This window comes from Triticum urartu, unplaced genomic scaffold (assembly GCF_003073215.2).
Source record: "Triticum urartu cultivar G1812 unplaced genomic scaffold, Tu2.1 TuUngrouped_contig_3354, whole genome shotgun sequence".
NCBI classification, from domain to species: Eukaryota; Viridiplantae; Streptophyta; class Magnoliopsida; order Poales; family Poaceae; genus Triticum; species Triticum urartu.
Window position 1 is genome coordinate 36846 of NW_024113885.1, and position 21850 is coordinate 58695.

Consider the following 21850-nt stretch of genomic DNA (forward strand, 5'->3'; position numbering starts at 1 on the left):
GGCCGCCGTAGACACCAATGCCGCCGCCGTCGGAGACACCAATGGCGCCGCCTGCGCGTTGTGCGAGTTGCTGGCCGTGAAGCTGGGAATCGGGGGCGGCCCCTGTTGGCCACCCGCAATCCATGTCGTTATCCCATGAATCAAGGTAGGCATAATGCCGGTGAGCGTCGATCCCAGTTGTTGTTGCACTTGCTCTTGGACCATCTCCGGAATCCGTGCCACTTGCACCTTGAGTGCTTCAACCTCGCGCGACTGGCTTTCCGAGCTGGTCTTTTTCTCCTTTCGCCCACCAACGGTATAGTATGACGACCATTTTGTGGACAAGCCTTTGCCGGCCACACGACCAGCTGACATTGGCTTACTGAGCTTATCCTTGTTTTTCATTATGTTCAACGCCCTATTCAAAGGGGTGTTGAAAGGGGAGCTCTGAGACGACCCCGCACTATTGCTTTCTTTGTCCTGCGGAAGGAACGTGAACCATTTAGAAATATTGGGGATTAATTAGAATGCAACCATATGGAGCTAATTACGCAGGGGTGTATTCCTTACCAGAACAAGCTCAAGCGCCCTGGTCTTCGGATCCGTGGTAAGCTCCTCTGTTACCGGGTCCTCCTTGTACCGGGCCCTGAGAAAGTTCCTGGTCTGCTTGTCACGGTATTTCTTGAAGCGGGGCGGTAGGCCTTGTTCGACACGCTCCGCGTCCTCCTTGTCCCATATAGGCTCCGCCACTCTGTAACCGTCGGGACCGAGTTGGTGGACCCCTATGTTCAACTACCGCATTTCTTTCCCCTACTGACTTGATTCGGAGGTTCCGGGGCTCTTGCACTTGATGTTGAAATCCTTGTAGTCATCTTCGCTAATCAAAGGATATTTCGCCTTGATCTTCTCATAATTATCACCTTTGTCAATCATTGCCTTCACTATGCTTTTCCAAGTAGACAGGGCCGTGCTCATCCTCGTGAGGGCGGCACCGTTCACTTTATTCCCCGAGAGGCGTGTCTTTGCGAACTCAGCGGGGAACTTGTATCGTTCGTGCAGCTTCGTGAAGAGGAGGCTGCGCAAATTCCCTCGGTCCTTATGCCTTAGGTTCTCGGTGTTGATCGAGGCAGTGCTCCGGAGAATGCACCCGAGCTGAACCGAGTACCCCTTGACTACGTGTTTGGGTGCCGTCGGATGCCCGTCGGAGTTCACTTCAGTAAATTCCTCCCTGACGGTGCCGAGCACGTTCGGGCGCCGGCCCTTCTATTGCCTCTTCGGTTGGCTGCCATCTGTGCGTGTGCCGCCATCATCAGTGGTGTCATCCGCGGCGCCATCATCAGTGGTGTCATCCCCGACGCCACTAGGGGTTGTGTAGTCAGGATCGGTGTCTTCCGCGAAGTCCTCATAGCGGTGAGGTTCTTCCTCCAACTCTTGGGACAGCTCCCAGAATTGCTTGCCGCCCGAACCACCGGCCTCATCGTTGTGGGCCATGTTTCGCTCTAAATAGGAAAAAAGTTTGGTCAAAAAGTTGGTTATTGTCAAGGAACAAGATCATGGTCTCATCATTTAGGGTTTGTCGACACCGAGGCATCCTAAAAGCTAAGCTTTTATCATTTAGGGTTTGTCGACGCCGAGGCACCCTAAAAGCCTAAGCCAAGGCACCCTAGGTTGGGCCTAATCACTTGGCTCTATTGCCACCTATGTTGGGTTTATCATCTAGGGTTTATCGATGCTAAGGAGAATTCTAAGTTGGGCCTAATCACTTGGCACTAATCACTTGGCTCTATTGCCACCTATGTTGGGTTTATCATCTAGGGTTTATCGATGCTAAGGAGAATTCTAAGTTGGGCCTAATCACTTGGCTCTATTGCCACCTATGGTTTAATGCAGCAAGAATGGTGGGGCAGTTGATCCTACTTAACTAAGTACTAAGATACCCCGGCCCATGCATTAGTCGCAAGTACCCCATATGTCCTATTTTTAGCAAAGTCATGCTAAAATTCACGGAAAATTTCAGCATGACCTTTGCTGAAAATAGGACATATGGAGTACCCGAATTTGCCGGAACGGAAGTTAATCGACATTCCGGCAAACTCAAGGGCCTCTCGGGGTACCTGCAATTTCATGATAAACTGCCAACAAAAACACATGGAGTACTTGACACAGTACTTGCCATAGTAATAGTCAATGTGCCTCTGTATGTATGTGTGTGGTGTCTAGATGCCAGCCACAGGTCAATGGCCATGCCACTACACTGCTCCATGTCACTTCTGCTACTGCCAAGCATGGCATGGCCATCTTTGATTCTGTTTCTGATGGAGCTTTGTGCCACTAGGTGGCCTGTTTGAAGTGAAATAATCAGCATGGGCAACTGGTATTGGATTCACAGTGTAAATGATGGATGAAAAGGTATTGTGCCCAAGTACAACATTTAACAATGCAATGCAGATAATCATTTTTTTCTCACAGTACTTTTCCCAAGTAATAATAAACTAAATAACTGAGTAATTAAAATGATGAAACGGAAAATAGCTGGCTGCAACAACATAGCAAGCCTTCACTTACACAAGAATTCATTTCAAGCATCATTTATTATCTGAAATAGATCATGCTAAAGATACATGATACATCATTTCAGGCATCATTTAATATCAGTACAACTAACTAGCAGTACTTAAACAAGTTAAGCTACTGACTACAGTACTGGCTACTCACGTAAGCTAGAAGCTACAAGTTAAACACATTATAACTTGAGTGTAACTCAGGACAAGTTAAACTTAAGCTAGAAGATACAAGTTGAACACACACGAGGCAGTTTTTATAATATTATCAGAAAAATATCTTCAGTGTAACTCAGGACAAGAAAAATCTCCACCAGAATAGGACTAGCATTTAAGAGTAATTTCCTCCAGTCAAACAAAGTTCAAACAAAAACTGACAACACTCTTTTGATTAAGAGCCAAGTCACAACACTCTTTGAAGTTCAAACAAAAACTGACAACACTTGTTTGATCTGTCTCCTCCAAGAAAGAGCCAAGTCAGGCTCACCCAACTAGGGAAACATCAGTTAGACCACTAGCAATTGGGAATACACAACTGGGGCTAGGTTTGTGCTCTAGCTAGGCAGTAAAACAGAGCATATAGAGGCATTGCCTGCCTCTGCTGCAAGTGGGGATGTGAGCAGGATTATCACAATTAGATCACTAGCAAGACTCACAGTTAGGGATTTCACAAAGAAACTCTGTAAAGTGCCAGAGCCTAACATCTTGCATCACAGAGCAAAGCATTAACCGGGCCAACTCCACAAGTCACTAACCAGGCGCACAAATTGACTAATGTCTGCTGATCTTAGATACTAATATATACATAAGAGGTCAGATGGTTAAACCCGGCAAGTTCACTTCACAGCCCACGGTACCTAAAAGTAGAACAACCTACACACTACATAGAGGGGACATCTCAACATCGACCACATCACATTCAGGCTAACTCGGGTGAAAGCTTCTGCAATTCCAGCTTCACCAGAGACCCACCCCTCGGCCTACAGGATCACGGAAGGAACTAGCGCTAGTTCTACTAACTGAACTCAACTCCGGCACCACCATTGCTTCTGTCCATCGCCGATTTGCTGGACAAACAGAGTGTTTGCGAGAAGGGAGAGGGGAGAGGAGGCGGAGCTCACCGGGGAGGCGCAAGGAGGCCCTGCGACAGCTTAGTAGCAACAGAGGTGGCCGGAGTTGAGGAAGACAGCGGCGACCCGAGGAAGAAGAGGTGGAGGGGGTGGAGGGGTCGAGCGCCGTCGTGCCCTGGTTCCACGGCTCGCCGGCCCGGTGTTGAAGCAGATTCTGCCTGCCGCCTTGTTTGTCGCCTCGCACGGTGGAGCTCGAGCGGAGAAGGCACGGTGGAGCGTCACGGGTTTCTAGGGTTTCAAGGGCTGGGAAGGCGAGGGAGTGGGTGCGGTGAAGGCGAGGGAGGGGGTAGATTGGGAGCGGACGGCGATGGGGGGCAGGGCAGGGGCTGACTGGGGGCGGCGACAGAGACGGAGGCGTGGGGGCGGCGGCGGCGTGGGTCGGGGCAGCGAGGGGAAGTGGATCTGGCGAGGGAGAGGGACGAAGGGGATCTGGCGAGAGGGAGGGAATTAGCTGGGGGGAATCTTACTAATGGCGCACCCGCGGTCGGTGCGCCATTAGTAATCTTTTTTTTACATAGCAATGGCGCACCAGGCAGAGGTGCGCCATTAGTAATCTTTTTTTATATATAGCAATGGCGCACCAGCTAGAGGTGCGCCATAAGTAATTTATTTTTATTTTATGTTGCATGTAATAATTTTTTAGAAAATGAATATGAATATGAAACAATAATATTTTTTATAAAAGCAGTAATAATTGTTGTTTAACAACAATTGTAGTCTACACTTTTTTTTAAATGAAGAGGGGAGAGGAGGCGGAGCTCACCGGGGAGCGGGGGAGGGTGCGGGGGGTGCTCGTCGGCGGTGGTGGAGCGGGGGAGGGTGCGGTGGGTCGTCGGCGGCGGTGGAGCTAGCGGGGGAGGGTGCGGGTGGGATCGAGATCGAGATGGAGGGGGATAGCGATCGAGATAAAGGGGCATCGAGATCGAGATGGAGGGGGAATCGAGATCGAGATGGAGGGGGGTCGAGATCGAGTGTCCTCATGAATATTCAATATTTTATCATATTGAATATGAAAAAATATCATCAAATTTGAAAAAATATTCATGAATTCAAAAAGTGCCCATGAAATTTAAAAATATTCATGATATCAAAAAGTGCCCATGAAATACAACCGAGAAATGAAGACTACGATTTAAATACAGTCGATCTTAGCTAGCTATCTGTTCATAATCTTCTTGCCCTTCTTTTTCGCAAATGGAGTTCTTCTGTGGAACGGACGTCCTTTAGGTAGGTTGGTCCTGCTTCTTCTTGTGGTGTATGCTGCTACTTCATCGTCGTCGTCATGTTCGATCTTCGGGTCGCCGTACTTGTCGAAGTCTTGCTCATTGGCTACTCCATCCATTCCGATGATCTTCCTTTTGCCTCTCCTCATGACAACACGACTGGGCTTTGACGGGTCGGTAATGAAGAAGCATTGGTCCACTTGGGAAGCCAGTACCCATGGCTCATTTTTCGCGGTGACGTTTGCGCCCGCGGTCTTGGATTTGGCTTCGGGTACAACCATGGTGGTGAAATACCGGTCTTCTTTTAGGACGCTCTTGGCCCATCTGACACGGAACATCGGGACCTTCTCTCCAGCGTAGCTCAGCTCCCAGATCTCCTCGATCCTTCCGTAGTATCTGTCCTTGTCGTTATCGGTGTAGGATTCCATCGTTACCCCGGAGTTCTGATAACCATCTCTCTTCATGTCCTTGTCCTCGGTGTAGAATGTGTAGCCGTTGATATCGTACGCCTCATAGGTCATCAGGTTGTGCTCGGCGCCCTGTGACAAGGCGAATATGAGTTGTTCTTCCGCGGAAGAATCCTCATGTAAAGGGTACGACAGAAGCTTCTGCTTGAACCAACGCGTGAAACATGAGTTGTGCTCTTTGATTATATCTCCGTCCGTCCTCTGTTGGCCTCGGTCATTGTACGTCTTCTCAATAAAGGTTTTGTGCTCTACCACCCAAGGATCAACCACGTCTATGTGTTGTAGCGCGACTAGGTTTGCTCTTTCAAAGTCGGCGAGTCCACCCTCAAAGTCGACATGCATTTCGCGGCGACCCTCACGGTGACCCCATCCAGCGAGCCTGCCGAGGTGCCTGTTGACGGGCAGACCAACGGGGTTCTCGATGCCTAGATAATTCGTGTAGTAGGAGATGCACTCTTCGGTCAGAAAGCCCCTGGCTATACTTCGCTCTAGACGTGACATGTTGCGAACGTATCCTTTGATGACACCATTCATCCTTTCGAACGACATCATGCTGTGCAGGAACGTCGGCCCGAGTTGGATGATATCCTCCACGATATGGACCAGCAGATGCATCATAACATCGAAGAATGCGGGCGGGAAGTACATCTCAAGCTCGCATAGTATCACCACGATCTCTTCCTGTAGCCTTCTGAGTTGCCTCACGCCAACCGACTTCCGAGAGATGACGTTGAAAAAGTTGCATAGGCCAAATAGCGTTTCACGGACGTGCGCGTCCATGATCCCACGGATTGCAACTGGAAGTATCTGCGTCATCAGCACGTGACAGTCATGAGACTTCATCCCGCTGAACTTCTGCTTCGCTGGGTCTAGGTATCTGCTTATCTTCCCCGCGTAACCGTAAGGAAGTTTTACTCCTACGAGGCAGGTGAAAAACTGCTCGATCTCCTCCTGACTTAGAGTGAAGCACGCGGGAGGGTAGTCATTTCCGGTCTTCTTGGCCTTTTTGCCTTTGCGACGACTTTCTGTGTCCTGCTTCGCCTCATCATCATCATCATTAGCGTGAAGCTCCTGCCTGATGCCCATTGATTTCAAGTCTGCCCTTGCTTTCGGCCCATCTTTGGTCCTCTCTGGCATGTTGAGCAGGGTACCAAGCAGACTCTCACACACATTCTTCGTGATATGCATGGCATCAAGGCTGTGAGGCACACGGTGGATCTTCCAGTACGGCAAGTCCCAGAAAATAGACCTCGTCATCTTCTTGCTTCTTCTCCTCCCTATCCGCGTGCCAACGCAGGAGCTTTGCTACCTTAGGGTCCACAAAATACCATTGCAGACGAGGAGTGATCGGAAAGTACCACACCACTTTTCGAGGAGCTTTCTTCCTCTTCTTGTATCGTGTGACGCCGCACACCGGACATATGGTAGACTCCGCGTGCTCGCCCTGATAAATGATGCAATTGTTCATGCACACATGTTATTTCACGTGCGGTAAATCCAGAGGACACACGACTTTCTTCGCCTCCTCGAAACTGGTCGGGCACTTGTTCCCCTTGGGAAGACGTTCGTGCCAGAATGACATGTTCTCGTCGAAGCATGCGTCAGTCATTTTGTGTTTTACCTTCATCTCCAAAGCCATGAGCGTTACTTTCAGGCGGGTATCCTCGGGTCTGCATCCTTCATACAATGGAGTAACCGCGTCTATCTCTAGTTGATCCAGCTTGACTTTCTCTCGGGCGGCAGCTCTTGCGTTATCCGTCTGCTTGAGAAGCAGCTCTCGAATATGAGGGTCCTGCACCCAGCCCATCGATGGTCCATCGTCGTCTGCTCCTCCGGCATCTAGATCTTCTTGAACATGCCCTTCGTCTGCTCCGGCATCTTCCTCATCATCATGTCCGACATCTTCTACATGATGATTGTGTACAGCATCACCGTCGTGATCATGTCCTGGAGATTCTTCGTCTTCTCACTCGCCCGAGCCGCGGTGGTTGTCTTGCTTCCTGAGGGAGTCCTGGATTAGGGGGTGTCCGGGTAGCCGGACTATACCTTCAGCCGGACTCCAGGACTATGAAGATACAAGATTGAAGACTTCGTCCCGTGTCCGGATGAGACTTTCCTTGGCGTGGAAGGCAAGCTTGGCGATGCGGATATTTAGATCTCCTACCATTGTAACCAACTTTGTGTAACCCTAACCCTCTCCGGTGTCTATATAAAGCGGAGGGTTTCAGTCCGTAGGACAACTTCATCATACAACAATCGTACCATAGGCTAGCTTTTAGGGTTTAGCCTCCTTGATCTCGTGGTAGATCTACTCTTGTACTACCCATATCATCAATATTAATCAAGCAGGACGTAGGGTTTTACCTCCATCAAGAGGGCCCGAACCTGGGTAAAACATCGTGTTCCTTGCCTCCTGTTACCATCCGGCCTAGACGCACAGTTCGGGACCCTCTACCCGAGATCCGTCGGTTTTGACACCGACACTGCCCTTCCTCATTTCTTGCCCGGCCCCCATGGACGACTTCATAGTCATCTTCATCACCTTGCCACCGATAGCCATCCATGAAACCACGCAAGAGCAAGTGGTCCCGCACCTGCCTGGAATCCGGGTCCGCAATAAGGCTCTTCAGCTTGCATCTTCGACACAGACATCTTATCTCCGTCTCGTTCTTTTGAAGCATCTCGGCCTTCGCGGAGCTCAAAAACCTATTCACGATGCCTTCGGTCATCGTGCGGACCATGGTCGCCTGCGGGGTAGAGCAAAACAATATTTTAGAACCAAGAAAAAATTTGACATGACTTTCCCTAAAAATAGGACCAAAAAGAATGCATAGTGCCAAAATTCTTGCCGAAACGGAAATGAATCAACATTCCGGCAAAATATTGGCAACTATCGCATTTCAAATACCGGTACCTGCAAACACAAACATATATGCAACACCACAAACATACATAGATCTAGCTAGGCCACAAAAAGTGCATGTGCACGTTGTTGGAGCGAGCTAGGGAGAAAAAAGTAGATCTACAACATGAAGATAGCTTTCCCCTTACTTACCTATCAAAAAAAGGTAATTTCAACACTTAATTTTGATGAATCTATGGTGCAAATGAGGTGAGGAGGAGGAGGCAGCCGACAAGCTTAGAGAAGGAGGTGGGGGAAATGAAGTGGGGAAAGTGAGTGTGTAGGTGTGGCTGTCCAAAAATATCTAGCTGGTCCCAGGTTACTAATGGCGCACCGCACAGACATGCGCCATTAGTAACCCAATATACTAATGGTGCACCACACAGACATGCGCCATTAGTAGTTTTGCAAAAAAGTAAAAAAAAATTATACTAATGGCGCACCGTGGCACAGTGCGACATTACTAGTTTAAACTAATAATGGCGCACTATGCAACGGTGTGCCATTAGTAGTTTTGCAAAAAAGTAAAAAAAATACAGTAGTGGCGCACTCTATGGCTGGTGCGCCATTAGTAGTTCTAACTACTAATGGCGCACTCCCGGATGCGCCATTAGTATGTTTGAAAAAATGAAAAAAAAACATTTTGTTACTAGTGGCGCACCGTGTGCCTGGTGCGCCATTAATGTCTTTCACACTAATGGCGCATCTCCACATGGTGCACCATTAGTATATAGTAGTGGCGCACCACTTCTCTGGTGCGCCATTAATGTTAATTTCATCTTTATCCCTTTTCCTAGTAGTGCCTGTGGCGTACGAGATAGACTTGGTGGAGTTCTTTGTGCTCCAGCTTGGCGGACTATGTAGGAGTCTTTTAGAATAACGAGCAAGCATGCCCGTGTGTTGCAACGGAAGGAAAAAAAATCATACGCCTCTAGCTCAATAAGCATGGCTCAAGACCCTAGTAAGAATATTTCATCTGTTTCAACACTGTAACACACATATGTTGCCGCTTATCTTCTTTTCCCTGGCTGATGGTGTCTGCGGTTTCCACATGATCACAATGCATCCAATCATGGTCAATCCTAAGGTGATGAGCTCGGCCACTCCATGGGACATTTGTCACCGAATTTGCACCAGCACAAGGGAATGTTTAACAAAATATAAAAACTGTGTGGGCCATCCTCCATGAACTACTCCCTGCACATGGTCCATCACTAGTAGAAAAAGGATCTAATGTCAAACTCATTAGTCCCGGTTTGTAATTGAACCGGCACTAATGTAACCATTAGTGCCGATTCCAACGGCCAAGCGGGCGGCGCTCATTAGTACCGGTTCGTGGCGAACCTTTAGTACCGGTTTGTGGCACGAACCAGTACTAAAGAGGTGGTGGCCTTTAATATGGGTTGGTGGCTCCAACCCGTACTAAAGGGGGGGGGGTTCTTTAGTACCGGTTGGAGCCACCAGCCGGTACTAAAGGTGGTGGCCTTTAGTACGGGTTGGTGGCTCCAACAGGTACTAAAGACCCCCCCTTTAGTACCGGTTGGAGCCACCAACCGGTAATAAAGGTGGTCCGCTGCCACCCGCAGTGCACAATGTTTAGTCCCACCTCACTAGTTGAGAGGAGCTCGCATCGGTTTATAAGCCCCGCCGCAGCTACCGTGTCAAGCTCCTCTCTAAGCAGGCCTTTGTGGGCCTATTGCAAGTCTTCTGCCTATGGGGCCTACTGGGTTGTACGGGCCTGCATCCTGGCCCAACTAGAGATTGGGTTTCTAGTCGTATGCATGCCGTGCCGGCCCAGTAGGCGGGCTGTTTTTGCTTTATTTCAAAAATAAAAATAAAAAATCCTTACCAACCGGGACTAAAGGTCCCCCAGACCACGGCTCGCCTCGTGCCACGTGGTGGGCCTTTGGTCCCGGTTCGTGTTGAACCGGGACTAAAGGGGGGGACCTTTAGTCCCCACTCTTTAGTACCGGTTCCAGAACCGGTACTAAAGGTCCTTACGAACCGGTACTAAAAGTCGTTTTTCTACTAGTGCATACACCGCCCCCCTCATAAGATTTGGAGGATTGGCTACAATCAAGAGTGAAAAGGCATTATCAAACGGTACCCTCATAAGGTTGTACTCCGGCGATGGAGGGGCGATGACCGCGGCGCGCCTTCGCCTCGCTTCAGTGCTTGTAGTCGTCGCTAGATAGTCTACAGATCTGGTTGTAATTTCTATTATTTCTGGTATTCGTTGTACCACCATGTTTGAAGATGAATAGATCGGAAATTTTCTCGCAAAATAAGAACGGTACCCGGAAATTTCCGGAGATAACACATGTGCCTTGTCTTTAAGAAATAACTCCCAACCGCAAGTCGGCTTCGGTAGGGGAGTGGCGACATCGACGCGTCGGTGGCACGTTCTGACAGCAGTAGTGGTCGTTCGGTGGTTTTGAAATCTTGATGTAATTTTTATTATGTTTGAGATGCTACGTACTTTTGGCGAAGTTTTACAGTAGTTATTATCTTCTTGGTATAAAAAGGGGAAAAAGATAAAGCTAGATAGTAGTACTAAACGATTCCGATCCAAGGAGTTAGCGTTGTGTTTTACTTTGAGGAATTATTATGGCGTGTTGCAGTGCACAGCAGGAATTATGACGTGTTGGAATAATCCACAACTTTCGGCCTGTGTTTGAACCTGACCTTAGGCCAATGCAGCAAAATTCGACACGAAGAGGGAATCTGTCTTCGGACCGGAGCAGATCTACTGGGTACCGCCGCTCCACAAATCCACGATTCCCCAACCAAGAAACCATCAAATCGTCCTCCAGCCAACATCCGGCGATCAGCGATCAGATCCGGGAGGAACGATGTCCACCGGAGGGTTTTCGCTAAATCCGTGCACCAAGGTGGAGGACGCGGTCTCCTGCGAGAAGGTTCAGCCCGCCACCAAAAGGAAGGCCCGGGCCGCCCGTCGTGGCCATCCGAGCAAGGGCTGCAGTTCCGAGGGAGATGGGGCTGCCGAGAAGATGCAGGCGGTCGCCGGCTTCTCTGAGGAGCACAAGATCTCGAAGCAGAAGCAGGAGCATGAGGAATTGGCCTGTGATATCATCAATAAGAAGGATGACGGTGAGCTCCTCTCTGCCGAAGAATTCGACGCGTTCATAGCTATGATGGAAGAGAAACACGAGAGGCTCTGGGCAGAGTACACGCCTGATGGCGTACAAGTGATGGAGTACAAAGATTACTCCTCATATCCCAAGGATAAAGATGGTTTCGTCGTACTCAGAGGTTGAGTGTTCAACTAGTTGTGCCAATATGAGATGATGTCTGTCTTTCTATATAGTTTGATGTAGTGTCCATCCGTATTATCACCAATCCAGTGTCATCTTACATGGTGTGCTGTCGTGATGTGATCTTGTTGCGACCCTTGTTCTCTATTAATGTATAATAATCTTTTGTTGCTGTTGATGTTGCTGCCTGTGAAATAGACTATGACCTGTACCAAATGTCCAGATGTTAGTACACCCTTTTTTTGGAAGAGCACATTATTCAGTACTAGAGTTGATGCTGATGTTTTTAATAATCATGCTGTGCTTCTTCTCTCCAAGAATCAGCAACAAGGTATATAACCGGACATATACTTCATGTTTACTACCTGGATTCGGTTGCAGGTCTCATATAAATCATGATCCAAGCAGTCATTAGGATTGTTGGTATTATATATTCTGGATATTTAATTTAATGGCTTTCTACTTCATGAAATTGAAGCCATGACGGTCCTCTTTATGGTGTTTTGATTTAGTTTTGTAACGATCTCCCCTGTGTGCTTCTTCAATATTGAAGGAACATAGAAATGTAATGAGTTCTCCAATGTACGTCTTCAATATTGAAAGAACATAGAAATCTTAATGTCAGTATATGGTCCATAATTTACAGTTTATTGCTGGTTTTTTGTGGTGTATCAATTCCGCCTTGTTGTACCGCCTGAACGACATGGATTATGCCGCTGTCATGAGCCCATCTTGGGCTGCCCTCAACTGCACTTGCCTGATAAACCTGCAGGTATTTCTTGACGGATTTATTGCCTTCTAATACAGCTAAAGCTACAGGCACACCTCATTCAGTACTTGAGATTTTTTTTTTTGTATGAATGGATAAACAATCAGAAATAGTGCTCAGGCTTCTTACATTTAGTTGCAACAGTTCCCATGATTTCTCTGCGATATACTGAACTATCTATTTTGAACAAAACATTTCATCTGTGTTTTTTCAGATATTGATGATGCTACACTTTTGTTCCTTAATGGCATCATATTTCTATTGTGCCCTTTCTGTCTACAGAAGAACATTGGCATTTTCTTCCCAGCAAGTCAAATTGCACATTTTAACAAGTTCCAAAATTTGGAAATAGAAGTGATCGATGTACTACGTTTTTCTGTGAATCACTTCATCTCCATCTACTTATGGATATATTCAGTTCTACTGTAACCTATTGAATATCTGCAATGTTTTCTCTATTCAGCACCACTATTGATTTACAGATCCCCTCTGCCCTCTCTATTACAAGATTCAATATGGCTTCAGTCTTCCATAGAATTTCTTTGGATTGGTCTATCTTCTAAAGCTTGATTGACCTCTCCCTAATGGACAGAGTTGGCGTCCTCTGCATCAACACTCGGAGGAAGCAACAAGCGATTGCAGGGGAGGCAGGCGAGGGCCATGATCCAGATCCACCTAATGGCACGCTTAGGACAGGGTATGCTTGCTGGAAGGGTCCAATGTGAACCTCTAAAGCATTCTGAAAGCAACTGTAAACATACATCCAAATAGGGCTCGAGGCATTCGTCGAGACCGAGGAGCAAGCTTGCTCATGAGACTTAAGTTGGTGTCGAAGGCTGGACTTGCATCGGAAGGCATTTAGCACCAGAAGAAGACGTGCGGGGCCAAACAATTGGATCAGCCAAGCATTCAGTAAACAACCGTGATAATAAATAAATGCCACCCCAATTCGTGAGACTTCCATTTTTCGGTGAGGTACACCTCATGCATGCATTAGAAGAACCCTTTCAAAAAAATTGAGAAAGTCCAAAGGCCATATATTACAATACCAAATCTTTACTGTACCTAAAAAGAAGTGGTAAACTTTTACAAGGCATCCCAAAAGAACATGAAAATTACAAACGATACCATCTTCCTCCAGCATGCGCGGGTAGTGAGCTCTGCCCGTCCATCGATCCACGCCACCCGCCTCCGCCACGTCTGCATGGCGGCCCTGCGGTCTACCTCGCCGGCCTCGTCCCCGGCGGCATCAGGCTCGTCGACTGTCTCAGCTCGGGCGTCGCTGCTACATTGGTCACTCGGGCCTCGCTGCTTTGGCAGCCCGGGTGCCTGTCGCACGACGTCCCACACCGTCCGTCATCGCCGGCTTCATCTCGGACTCAACTGCCACCCCACCTCCACCGAGCGGCCTCCCCGCCTCGCGCGTGATCGGCTTGATCACATGCTCGCCGTCGCGATCCGCCTCATCTACGCCCCGCGACCGACCTGGCCCGTCGGTTGCTCGCGCCTCCGAAGGTCCCGTGAAGATATTGCCCCCGAGTTCAGCAATCACCTCCATCGATCAAGCAACGAGCTGCCGCTGCGTCGCCCCGTTGGGTCGCAGCGCCGCCGGCCCGTGGTTCTCCGCGCGGCTGCATCGACTCGCTCATCGCCGCTGCGTCGCCCCTTTGGGCCATAGTGCCGCGATACGCGATCCCAGCCGCTGCCCCGAGGTCGTCCCCATGGTTGCATCGACCCGCGCGTCGCCGTTGCGTCGCCCCTTCGGGCCGTAGTGCCGCGATACGCGGTCCCCGCTGCCTCCCCGAGGTCTTCCCGTCGTCGCCTCGAGCCACCTGCTGCCGCCGCGTCGCCCCTTCGGCCGTGGCAAAAAGCTCTGCCGTTTTTTTTTCAACCGGGCATCCCCTTTTCATTACTCACTCCGTTCCTAAATATAAGTCCTTTTAGAAAGATTTCAATATAGACTACATACAAATGTATGTAGACATATTTTAAAGTGTAGATTTACTCATTTTGCTTTGTATGCTCTACATTGAAATTTCGAAAAAGACTTATATTTAGAAACGAAGGGAGTAATTGCTTAACGGAAATACAAAGTTCGACGGCCTCATACAAGCATGGAGGAGAAGGAAAAGAAGGGAAGCGGGTTGGTGCACTGTCAGTAAACCCGCTGCGAATATTCGGCTCAAAACATTCCACGGGCGAAAATGCGAATGTTCGGCTCAAAACATTCTACGGGCGAAAACCTGATAACACAGTTCACTTAAGTTTTACAGATACTACCTCCTCAAACAATTTATTTCCTACACACAACCTCATGGTTTAGTGGCCACACTCTCTTCAGTTAGCGTGTAGCCAGGATAGAGCGAGACAAGTAGCACTAACGATTCCGATCCAATGAGTTACCGTTGTGTTTTACTTTGAGGAAGGAATTATATGGAGTGTTGCACGTGCACAGTAGGAATTATGGCGTGTTGGAATATAATCCACCACTTTTGGCCTGTGTTTGAACCGGAACCGTGCTGAATTTTTTGTCTCCGTTTTCATAAATAAAATACCCAAACCCCTATTTCTGAGGATGATTTTGCTCTCACGTTTCACCACTTGGGTGAAAGCAACTTCTGAATGTTTGGCTTGCCGGCACGTGTATTATTTTGGGATGGGAGGGTGTACAGTTCCCTTGTGACTGTAGTTTCCGTCGTAAATTTTCTCAACATGATTTTTGCGTTTCTGTGTGCATTTAGCGATTATTGTTTAAGGTGCAGACTGTTGACTGGATTTGAGTCTGAGGTCGGTCGTGCATGTTGACGAGGGCACATCATGACCAGGTGCTTGCATGTAGCGTTGCATGCGCTCCTAATTTCTCTAGCCGCTGACAGCATTAGCTCTGGATGTATCTCGGCGCCTCTTCATCCGATTTTTCTAGGAGAAGGTCGTCCGTCCCAGTTTCGTCCTATAAATATGGAGATGGAGGTGTGCTTCCTGATTTGTATACGCCATTACGCCTCAGGCCCCGTCTGCCCCAATCCATTCGCTTTTCCCGTGCGGTGTCGCGGCCAATCGCCGTTTCCCTCCCTCCCCTCTTCACAAGGCGAGGTGGCCATGTATGAATCTGAGTATCTGACCCGAGGCGGCCGTCCGGTGCTCTACAAGTACTACCGATGTCTCTACATGTAGCGTCCCTCCTCCTCTTGATCCTCTCATTTCTCTCGACCGGCCTTCTTCTTCTTCCCGGGGCGGGCTCTCCTTCTCTGTGTTCCTACTCGGATTGTGAATAGAAAGCAGCCCAGGTGGTGCAGAGAAACTGTATCCAAACAACTGGCCACGTTCGGTGTTGGAAGCCGTGGAAGGAGACGGGAGTTGGGGCTGCGCTCTCGACCTCCTGTTGGTTGATTGACTAGAGAGCGGATCAGAGGAGGCTGTGGACGAACATCGGACGAGGCCGTCGTGGCAAGGGTCTCGCGTTCGCAAGAACAGTGTCCACAGCGGCGGACGTGGTGGCTAGAGAGAGGAGCGGCGACGAAGTGGAGGTGCGTGTCTGACTCTGACCTAGAATTATCCGTTAATCCGTGTTGTTGGTCGAGTTGTTTCTGTTGTGCTTAATTACGAGATTTGGTTCTGGTTGTCTTGGTCTTCAGGCATGCTGAATACGGTGGCCTGGGCAGATGAGTCAATACTCCCTTGAAAACGACCGAATTCTTCTGAATTGGTCATTGTTTTCTACTAATGCAGGCTAAACTTGAACGGATTTTTCTTTCGATCTAAATTGTGGTAATCAATGAGGGAGACGACGCCGTCAAGCCGTTCTCCTGTAGATTTGAGCAACCTGGACTCGAGCCAGGTGCCGGAGAAGCAAAAGCACAAACGCAACACGCAGGAGGTATCCGTCAAGAACGAAGACCGCAGCGCTGTTCCACTTAGACCAAAGGATGAGAGGAAGGATGCTAACGGTGGCAGAGATTGATGACTTCTTCGCCGCCATGGAAAAGGCCATGACCGAAAGCTTCGCCGCCAAGTAAGTGGACCTCCTAATAACTTAGCTGCAATTTTGCAATCTACTGTCAGAACCTTGGAGTACTTTATTCCACTTTTGGGTTCGTCAAAGAATTCTGGAAGGATAACAAAGCAGTCTCTCGTTCAGTTTTTCCATTTATCGCCTCAATGCATCTACTTGTAGATGCTTTCTTTTGTTGTAAAATGATAATGCGTTCTTGCTGGTCAATGAAACTAACAAATCGGTAGACTACATTTCGCTGATTTTTTTCTCTTCATATCCTTCAGGATACTGAATGATGTGATATGAAACTTTTAGTTTTGTTCAATTACGGAGAGTTGAGAGTTTTAGGGACAAATTCAATCGCATCATATTCTGTAAGTTGTCGATGCATGTAGATTTCGCTTATGAAGATTGTTTGATGAGTATTACAGTATTCCGTTTTAGGCAGCAATAAGAGGAATTGTTCAGTGTTATGTTCTGTAGAGAAGATGGATGGGTGGAGATTGGTACAACAATTTTAGTGTTCAACGTTTGCCGATTTTGGCGTCAAGTTATTTAAGTTTAGATGCATCATAGAGATGAACTCAGTTGCAATTGCAAGGACTCACCAGTAGGCAATGTTGCAAATATTTTCACCGAATCGAGGAATTCGAATTTTCTGGTTCATTACTCGAGTCTTTGGCATTTACGAATGTACTGTATAGAATATTTCATTAATTGTTACACTCTAAACTCGGTGCAGATTTGAACTTTTACTAGCTATAAGTTCTGAAACGTTCTTGCATTTACCAATACTGACAATGCAGTACGCACTCCAACTAAAACAGGACATGACAGATATATTGCCTGATCTAAGCAACTGGAAAGGAGGTTAATCTAATGGATACAAAGATTTACATCACCAAAAACAGAAAAGAGAAATGCCATGCACATGAACCACGTGGCTAAGCAAAGGTCCTTGCAAAAAAATTCGCCAGACAACTCAAAATCCTATAAAATACTTACGACAACTTTTTTGACATTTTTCCGCTTCATATGTACCAGCAGCGCCCAAGCAACAACGATCCAACAGTCAAATACACTGATACAGACATCCAAGACCGGCAGACAATCATATCCAAGCATTCGCGCAAGCTATCTACTACTTCATCAAAGGCACAAACCCGGCAGGGTAGGTGTATGCACCAAATTTTAATATTCCAGGTTCTCCTAAGAATTATATATTGTCCCGGTACCTTGTTTTTGTGCTTTGGTCATGGCGTGATCTCCTACTCTCTCCGTCCCAAAATCGCCCGTGAAATAGTCGTGATAGCTGCGTTATAGTTGCCCAGGAGCCTCCCCGCTACGCTATGGCTGCTACTGCAAAATTCTCCACATATCCCTCTAAATGGCTCAAAAATCAGCAAAATCCTTCAGAAATCATCTCTCCCACCAGAATTTTTTCGCTATTTGCCGCTATTGCTCACTATGGCGGCCTCTATAGCTGTTGGGAGAGCCAGCCGTGAAATCGTTTCTCCCACGATTTTAATCTACGACCTTGATACACTTATTTTGAGTCGGAGGTAGTATATTTTAACATATTCTATAGTGTATTCTCCATGATGATGAAATACAAGCAGTTGTTGCAAAGAGCAAATTATAATAGATTAATAGACTTCTGTACAACAACCCACCCCCTTCATGGCGCACTAATTGTTTCCACTATCCTTGGTGATTTTTTTATATGTATCCTTGGTGATCTAGGTGTTATGAAAAACAAACTGTTCTCTATGCCATGTAACGCCCTCTTTGTACTTCATCAAATATAAATGCAAACCCTATTTTCTTTGGTTCATTCGGTCAACTATCACCTTACGGGGTAGCACTAAAACATACAGTACTTTGCTCCAAATGATAAAGATTTAACCATTTGTTTTCAAAGAAAATAAAGATTTAATCATTACCTCGCTAACGTAGCGCACACACAATTCCGTTGTCATAGGCGCGGCATGCCGCCGCGCGGGCATAAGCTAGTAAATTAAAAGATGGACACGTGCGCATATCAGATACAGGTAGTAGAGAAGATGATCAACGATACAGGCCAGCCGAAGCGAACAACAGACGCATCATTCTTTCCTCCTCTCGAAGGAAAGGAGATCTCGCCAGTGCCCCGTCGCTAAGGAGTTCCTCCGCCGTTGTTCTCCGGCGGCTCCCCTCTGTCGATGACCTCAATCGTCGGTGGTGAGGGAGGTCGTCAGATTCATGTATGTAAATAGTTTTTAGGTCAAAGTAGCTTAGCTTTTAGGCTGTTTATCGTCTTAGGCGAAGCTGAATAATGTTTTTTTAGATCCTACTTCGAACCCCACGCATGCACCACCCGGTGCAGCCGAAGCCACGCCACGCCACACAGCTGAGCTCGACCGAGAGCCCAGGGTAGTCGCACGAATTCCACGGAGACAGCAACCCCGCCGTACGTTGTCGCTGCGGTACGATGTGACGCACGCCCCGTTTTCCCACGCTAGCACGCCGCAATACCTCGCCGATCGACCGAGAAGCAAAACGGGTGGCCGGGCTACGTCGGATACTTGCTCCGGCCGGCCGGGCTCTCGTACTCTGCGTTCTCACGCGAGGTGAAGTCCGAGTCCGGTGTTGCTACCAGCGTCGCTCCCTCCGGTCGGGCTCTCGTACTCGGACAAAAGCGCGCACGCGCACGGCCGGCGGCATTATCTGCCCAGTTGAAAACCACCCCGGCCGGAGGTCGCATTCGCAGGCAGGAAAGAATCCGCATACGGTTTGAAATACGTCCCATCATCGTTTTGTACTCTTCGATCAATCTTTCCCGCACCACAGGGGAGTTAGTAAGTTGCCGTATGAACCCACGTCGCGCTCCGTCGGCTCAACAAATAATCCTGATATACGGTGCCTGATCCAATAATACAATGCTTGTTTTCACAAGCATTCTCACGTAGGTTCACCACACATTTTGCCCAGTAATACAATGCTTGTTTTCACAAATCACAATCGAATCATGCGATATTTACTTCTATCTTTTGTTTTTTTATACGCATGCGGTATAAAAGCAGGGCTCGCATGCTGCAGCTGCAGCTCACTGCATCTCAGCCATGGCATCTATTCCGAAGCTTGTGATTCTCCTGCTGTGCACCTGTCTTCACACTCTCGTTGCTCACGAAGGATACGATCTTCGCACCTACAAGGTTCTGCACGCTGGCTCTTTGAAATCTGCCGCCGTCAACTGCTCCCAGCCCAAAGGTGCAGTAGCATTGTCCATGAACGCACATGCATGCAATTCGATTGGTTTTCATTGCACTATTTTGAGGATATTTTGAGCACGTACGTTTGTCATCGTGTTTTCTCTGTTCGGTTGTTTCAGTGACTCCATCATCCGGCGGCGTCACCGTGCCGTTGCACCACCGGCACGGCCCGTGCTCGCCCTCGCCTGTGCCCTCCACCAAGGCGCCGACCTTGGAGGAGATGCTCCGGCGTGACCAGCTCCGGGCCGCCTACATCAGACGGAAGTACTCCGGCGTCAAGGGTGGCGCAGGTGACGTGGAGCAATCGGACGTTACCGTGCCGACCACGCTGGGCACCTCCCTGGGAACGCTGGAGTACTTGATCACCGTCGGCATCGGCTCGCCGGCCATGACCCAGACCATGCTCATCGACACCGGCAGCGACGTGTCCTGGGTGCAGTGCAAGCCGTGCTCGCAGTGCCACACCCAGGCGGACTCGCTCTTCGACCCCAGCTCGTCGAGCACCTACTCACCCTTCTCCTGCAGCTCCGCCGCCTGCGCGCAGCTCAGCCAGAGCCATGAGGGGAACGGCTGCTCCGGCTCCCAGTGCCAGTACATGGTCAAATACGGCGACGGTTCGAGCGGGACCGGGACGTACAGCTCCGACAAGCTCGCGCTGGGCTCCAGCTCCGTCAGCAACTTCCAGTTCGGATGCAGCCAGTCTGAGTCGGGCAACCTTCTCGAAGACCAGACCGATGGGCTCATGGGGCTCGGCGGCGGCGCTCAGTCGCTCGCCACCCAGACCGCGGGGACCTTCGGCAAGGCCTTCTCGTACTGCCTCCCACCGACTCCGGACTCCTCTGGGTTCCTCACCCTCGGCGCAGCAACCTCAGGTTTCTCCAAGACACAGATGTTGAGGAGCAGTCAGGTCCCGTCGTACTACGGCGTGCTCCTTGAGGCCATCAGGGTGGGAGGCAGGCAGCTCAACATACCCGCCTCGGTCTTCTCCGGCAGGTCGATCATGGACTCCGGCACAATCATAACGCGGCTGCCGGCGACCGCGTACTCTGCGCTATCGTCGGCGTTCAAGGCCGGCATGAAGCAGTACCCGCCGGCGCAGCCTATGGGCATCTTCGACACGTGCTTCGACTTCAGCGGCCAGTCCACCATCAACATACCGAGCGTCGCACTGGTGTTCTCCGGGGAAGTCGTCGTCGACCTCGCCACCGACGGGATCATTCTGGACAGCTGCCTCGCCTTTGCGGCCAACAGCGATGACAGCTCCCTTGGCATCATCGGCAACGTGCAGCAGCGGACGATCGAGGTGCTGTACGATGTTGGCGGCGGCGCCGTGGGGTTCAAGGCTGGCGCATGCTGATCGGCGCGCACAAGGACACCGTTCATACTATTGGGATATCAAGTTCGTCGTATACTTGTTTGCTGCTGCGAGCTACATATAGTAAAAGTGTCATAGTACATGAAGTGGGCCAAACCATCAGCGCACTATAGTGCTTCGACTTGCAACGTGATGCAAGCATGCAAACTACCAACCAAAACATACTTGTAATTGTCTTCGGGTAGTTTAATAAGAATGAAAAAAGTCTTAAAAAACAAGTTGTCTAATTTACATCTACATGTTTTTTAAGAAAGTCACGTCCAAGCTCCCACAAATATATAATGCAGCAAAAAAATTAAAATAAACCACATACAGAATGGACATTTGCTTGGATGTGATATAATTATGTCACATCTAGATATGTCCTAAACACACCCCTTAAAAAAACCTTGAACTCGTAGTCGGGATCGGAAATGAACCCTGAACTCTAAATCCCTGAAAGCAGCACCCTATCTTATCCAATCCCGACTTATCTTTTTTCATTGTACGCCGATACTATTGAACGTTAGATTTGACGGGACCTCCCAGCGAATGATTCGTTCGTGCTGTGAAGGTCGAGCAAGCGACGAATTTGTTTGCTAAAAGGACACCTTCAGCGCAAACCCTCCACATGGACAAACTTGTCATTAACATGAAAAGATAAGGTCTCGAGCAAAAAAAATGGGCCAAAAAAAACCATTTTTACCTCTAGAAAAAACAGGCCTCGGAAAAACTAATATTTCTTCACCTGACTTAATTAATCAAAAGCATGCAGACTTATCGTCAATTTTATAATAAAACTACCGCATAGCCAACCATTCAAAGAACATACATATTGTTTACTAGCTGCAGAAGTTGTCATGCTTATAAATAATAATGTACTCCCTTCGTCTCAAAATAACTGTCTCAAGCTTAGTACAATTCTGTACTAGAGTTAGTACAAAG

At 48.5% G+C, this 21850-nt stretch overlaps 1 protein-coding gene across 1 annotated transcript; it reads left to right on the forward strand.

The window, feature by feature from the left end:
- Nucleotides 1-19386: 19386 nt before the first annotated feature.
- Nucleotides 19387-21006, forward strand: LOC125527243 (aspartyl protease family protein At5g10770-like). Its single transcript, XM_048691788.1, has 2 exons — nucleotides 19387-19549; nucleotides 19671-21006. Exons 1-2 carry the CDS (start codon nucleotides 19402-19404, stop codon nucleotides 20906-20908), a joined length of 1386 nt encoding a protein of 461 aa, XP_048547745.1. The 5' UTR covers nucleotides 19387-19401; the 3' UTR covers nucleotides 20909-21006.
- The last annotated feature ends 844 nt before the right edge of the window (nucleotides 21007-21850 follow it).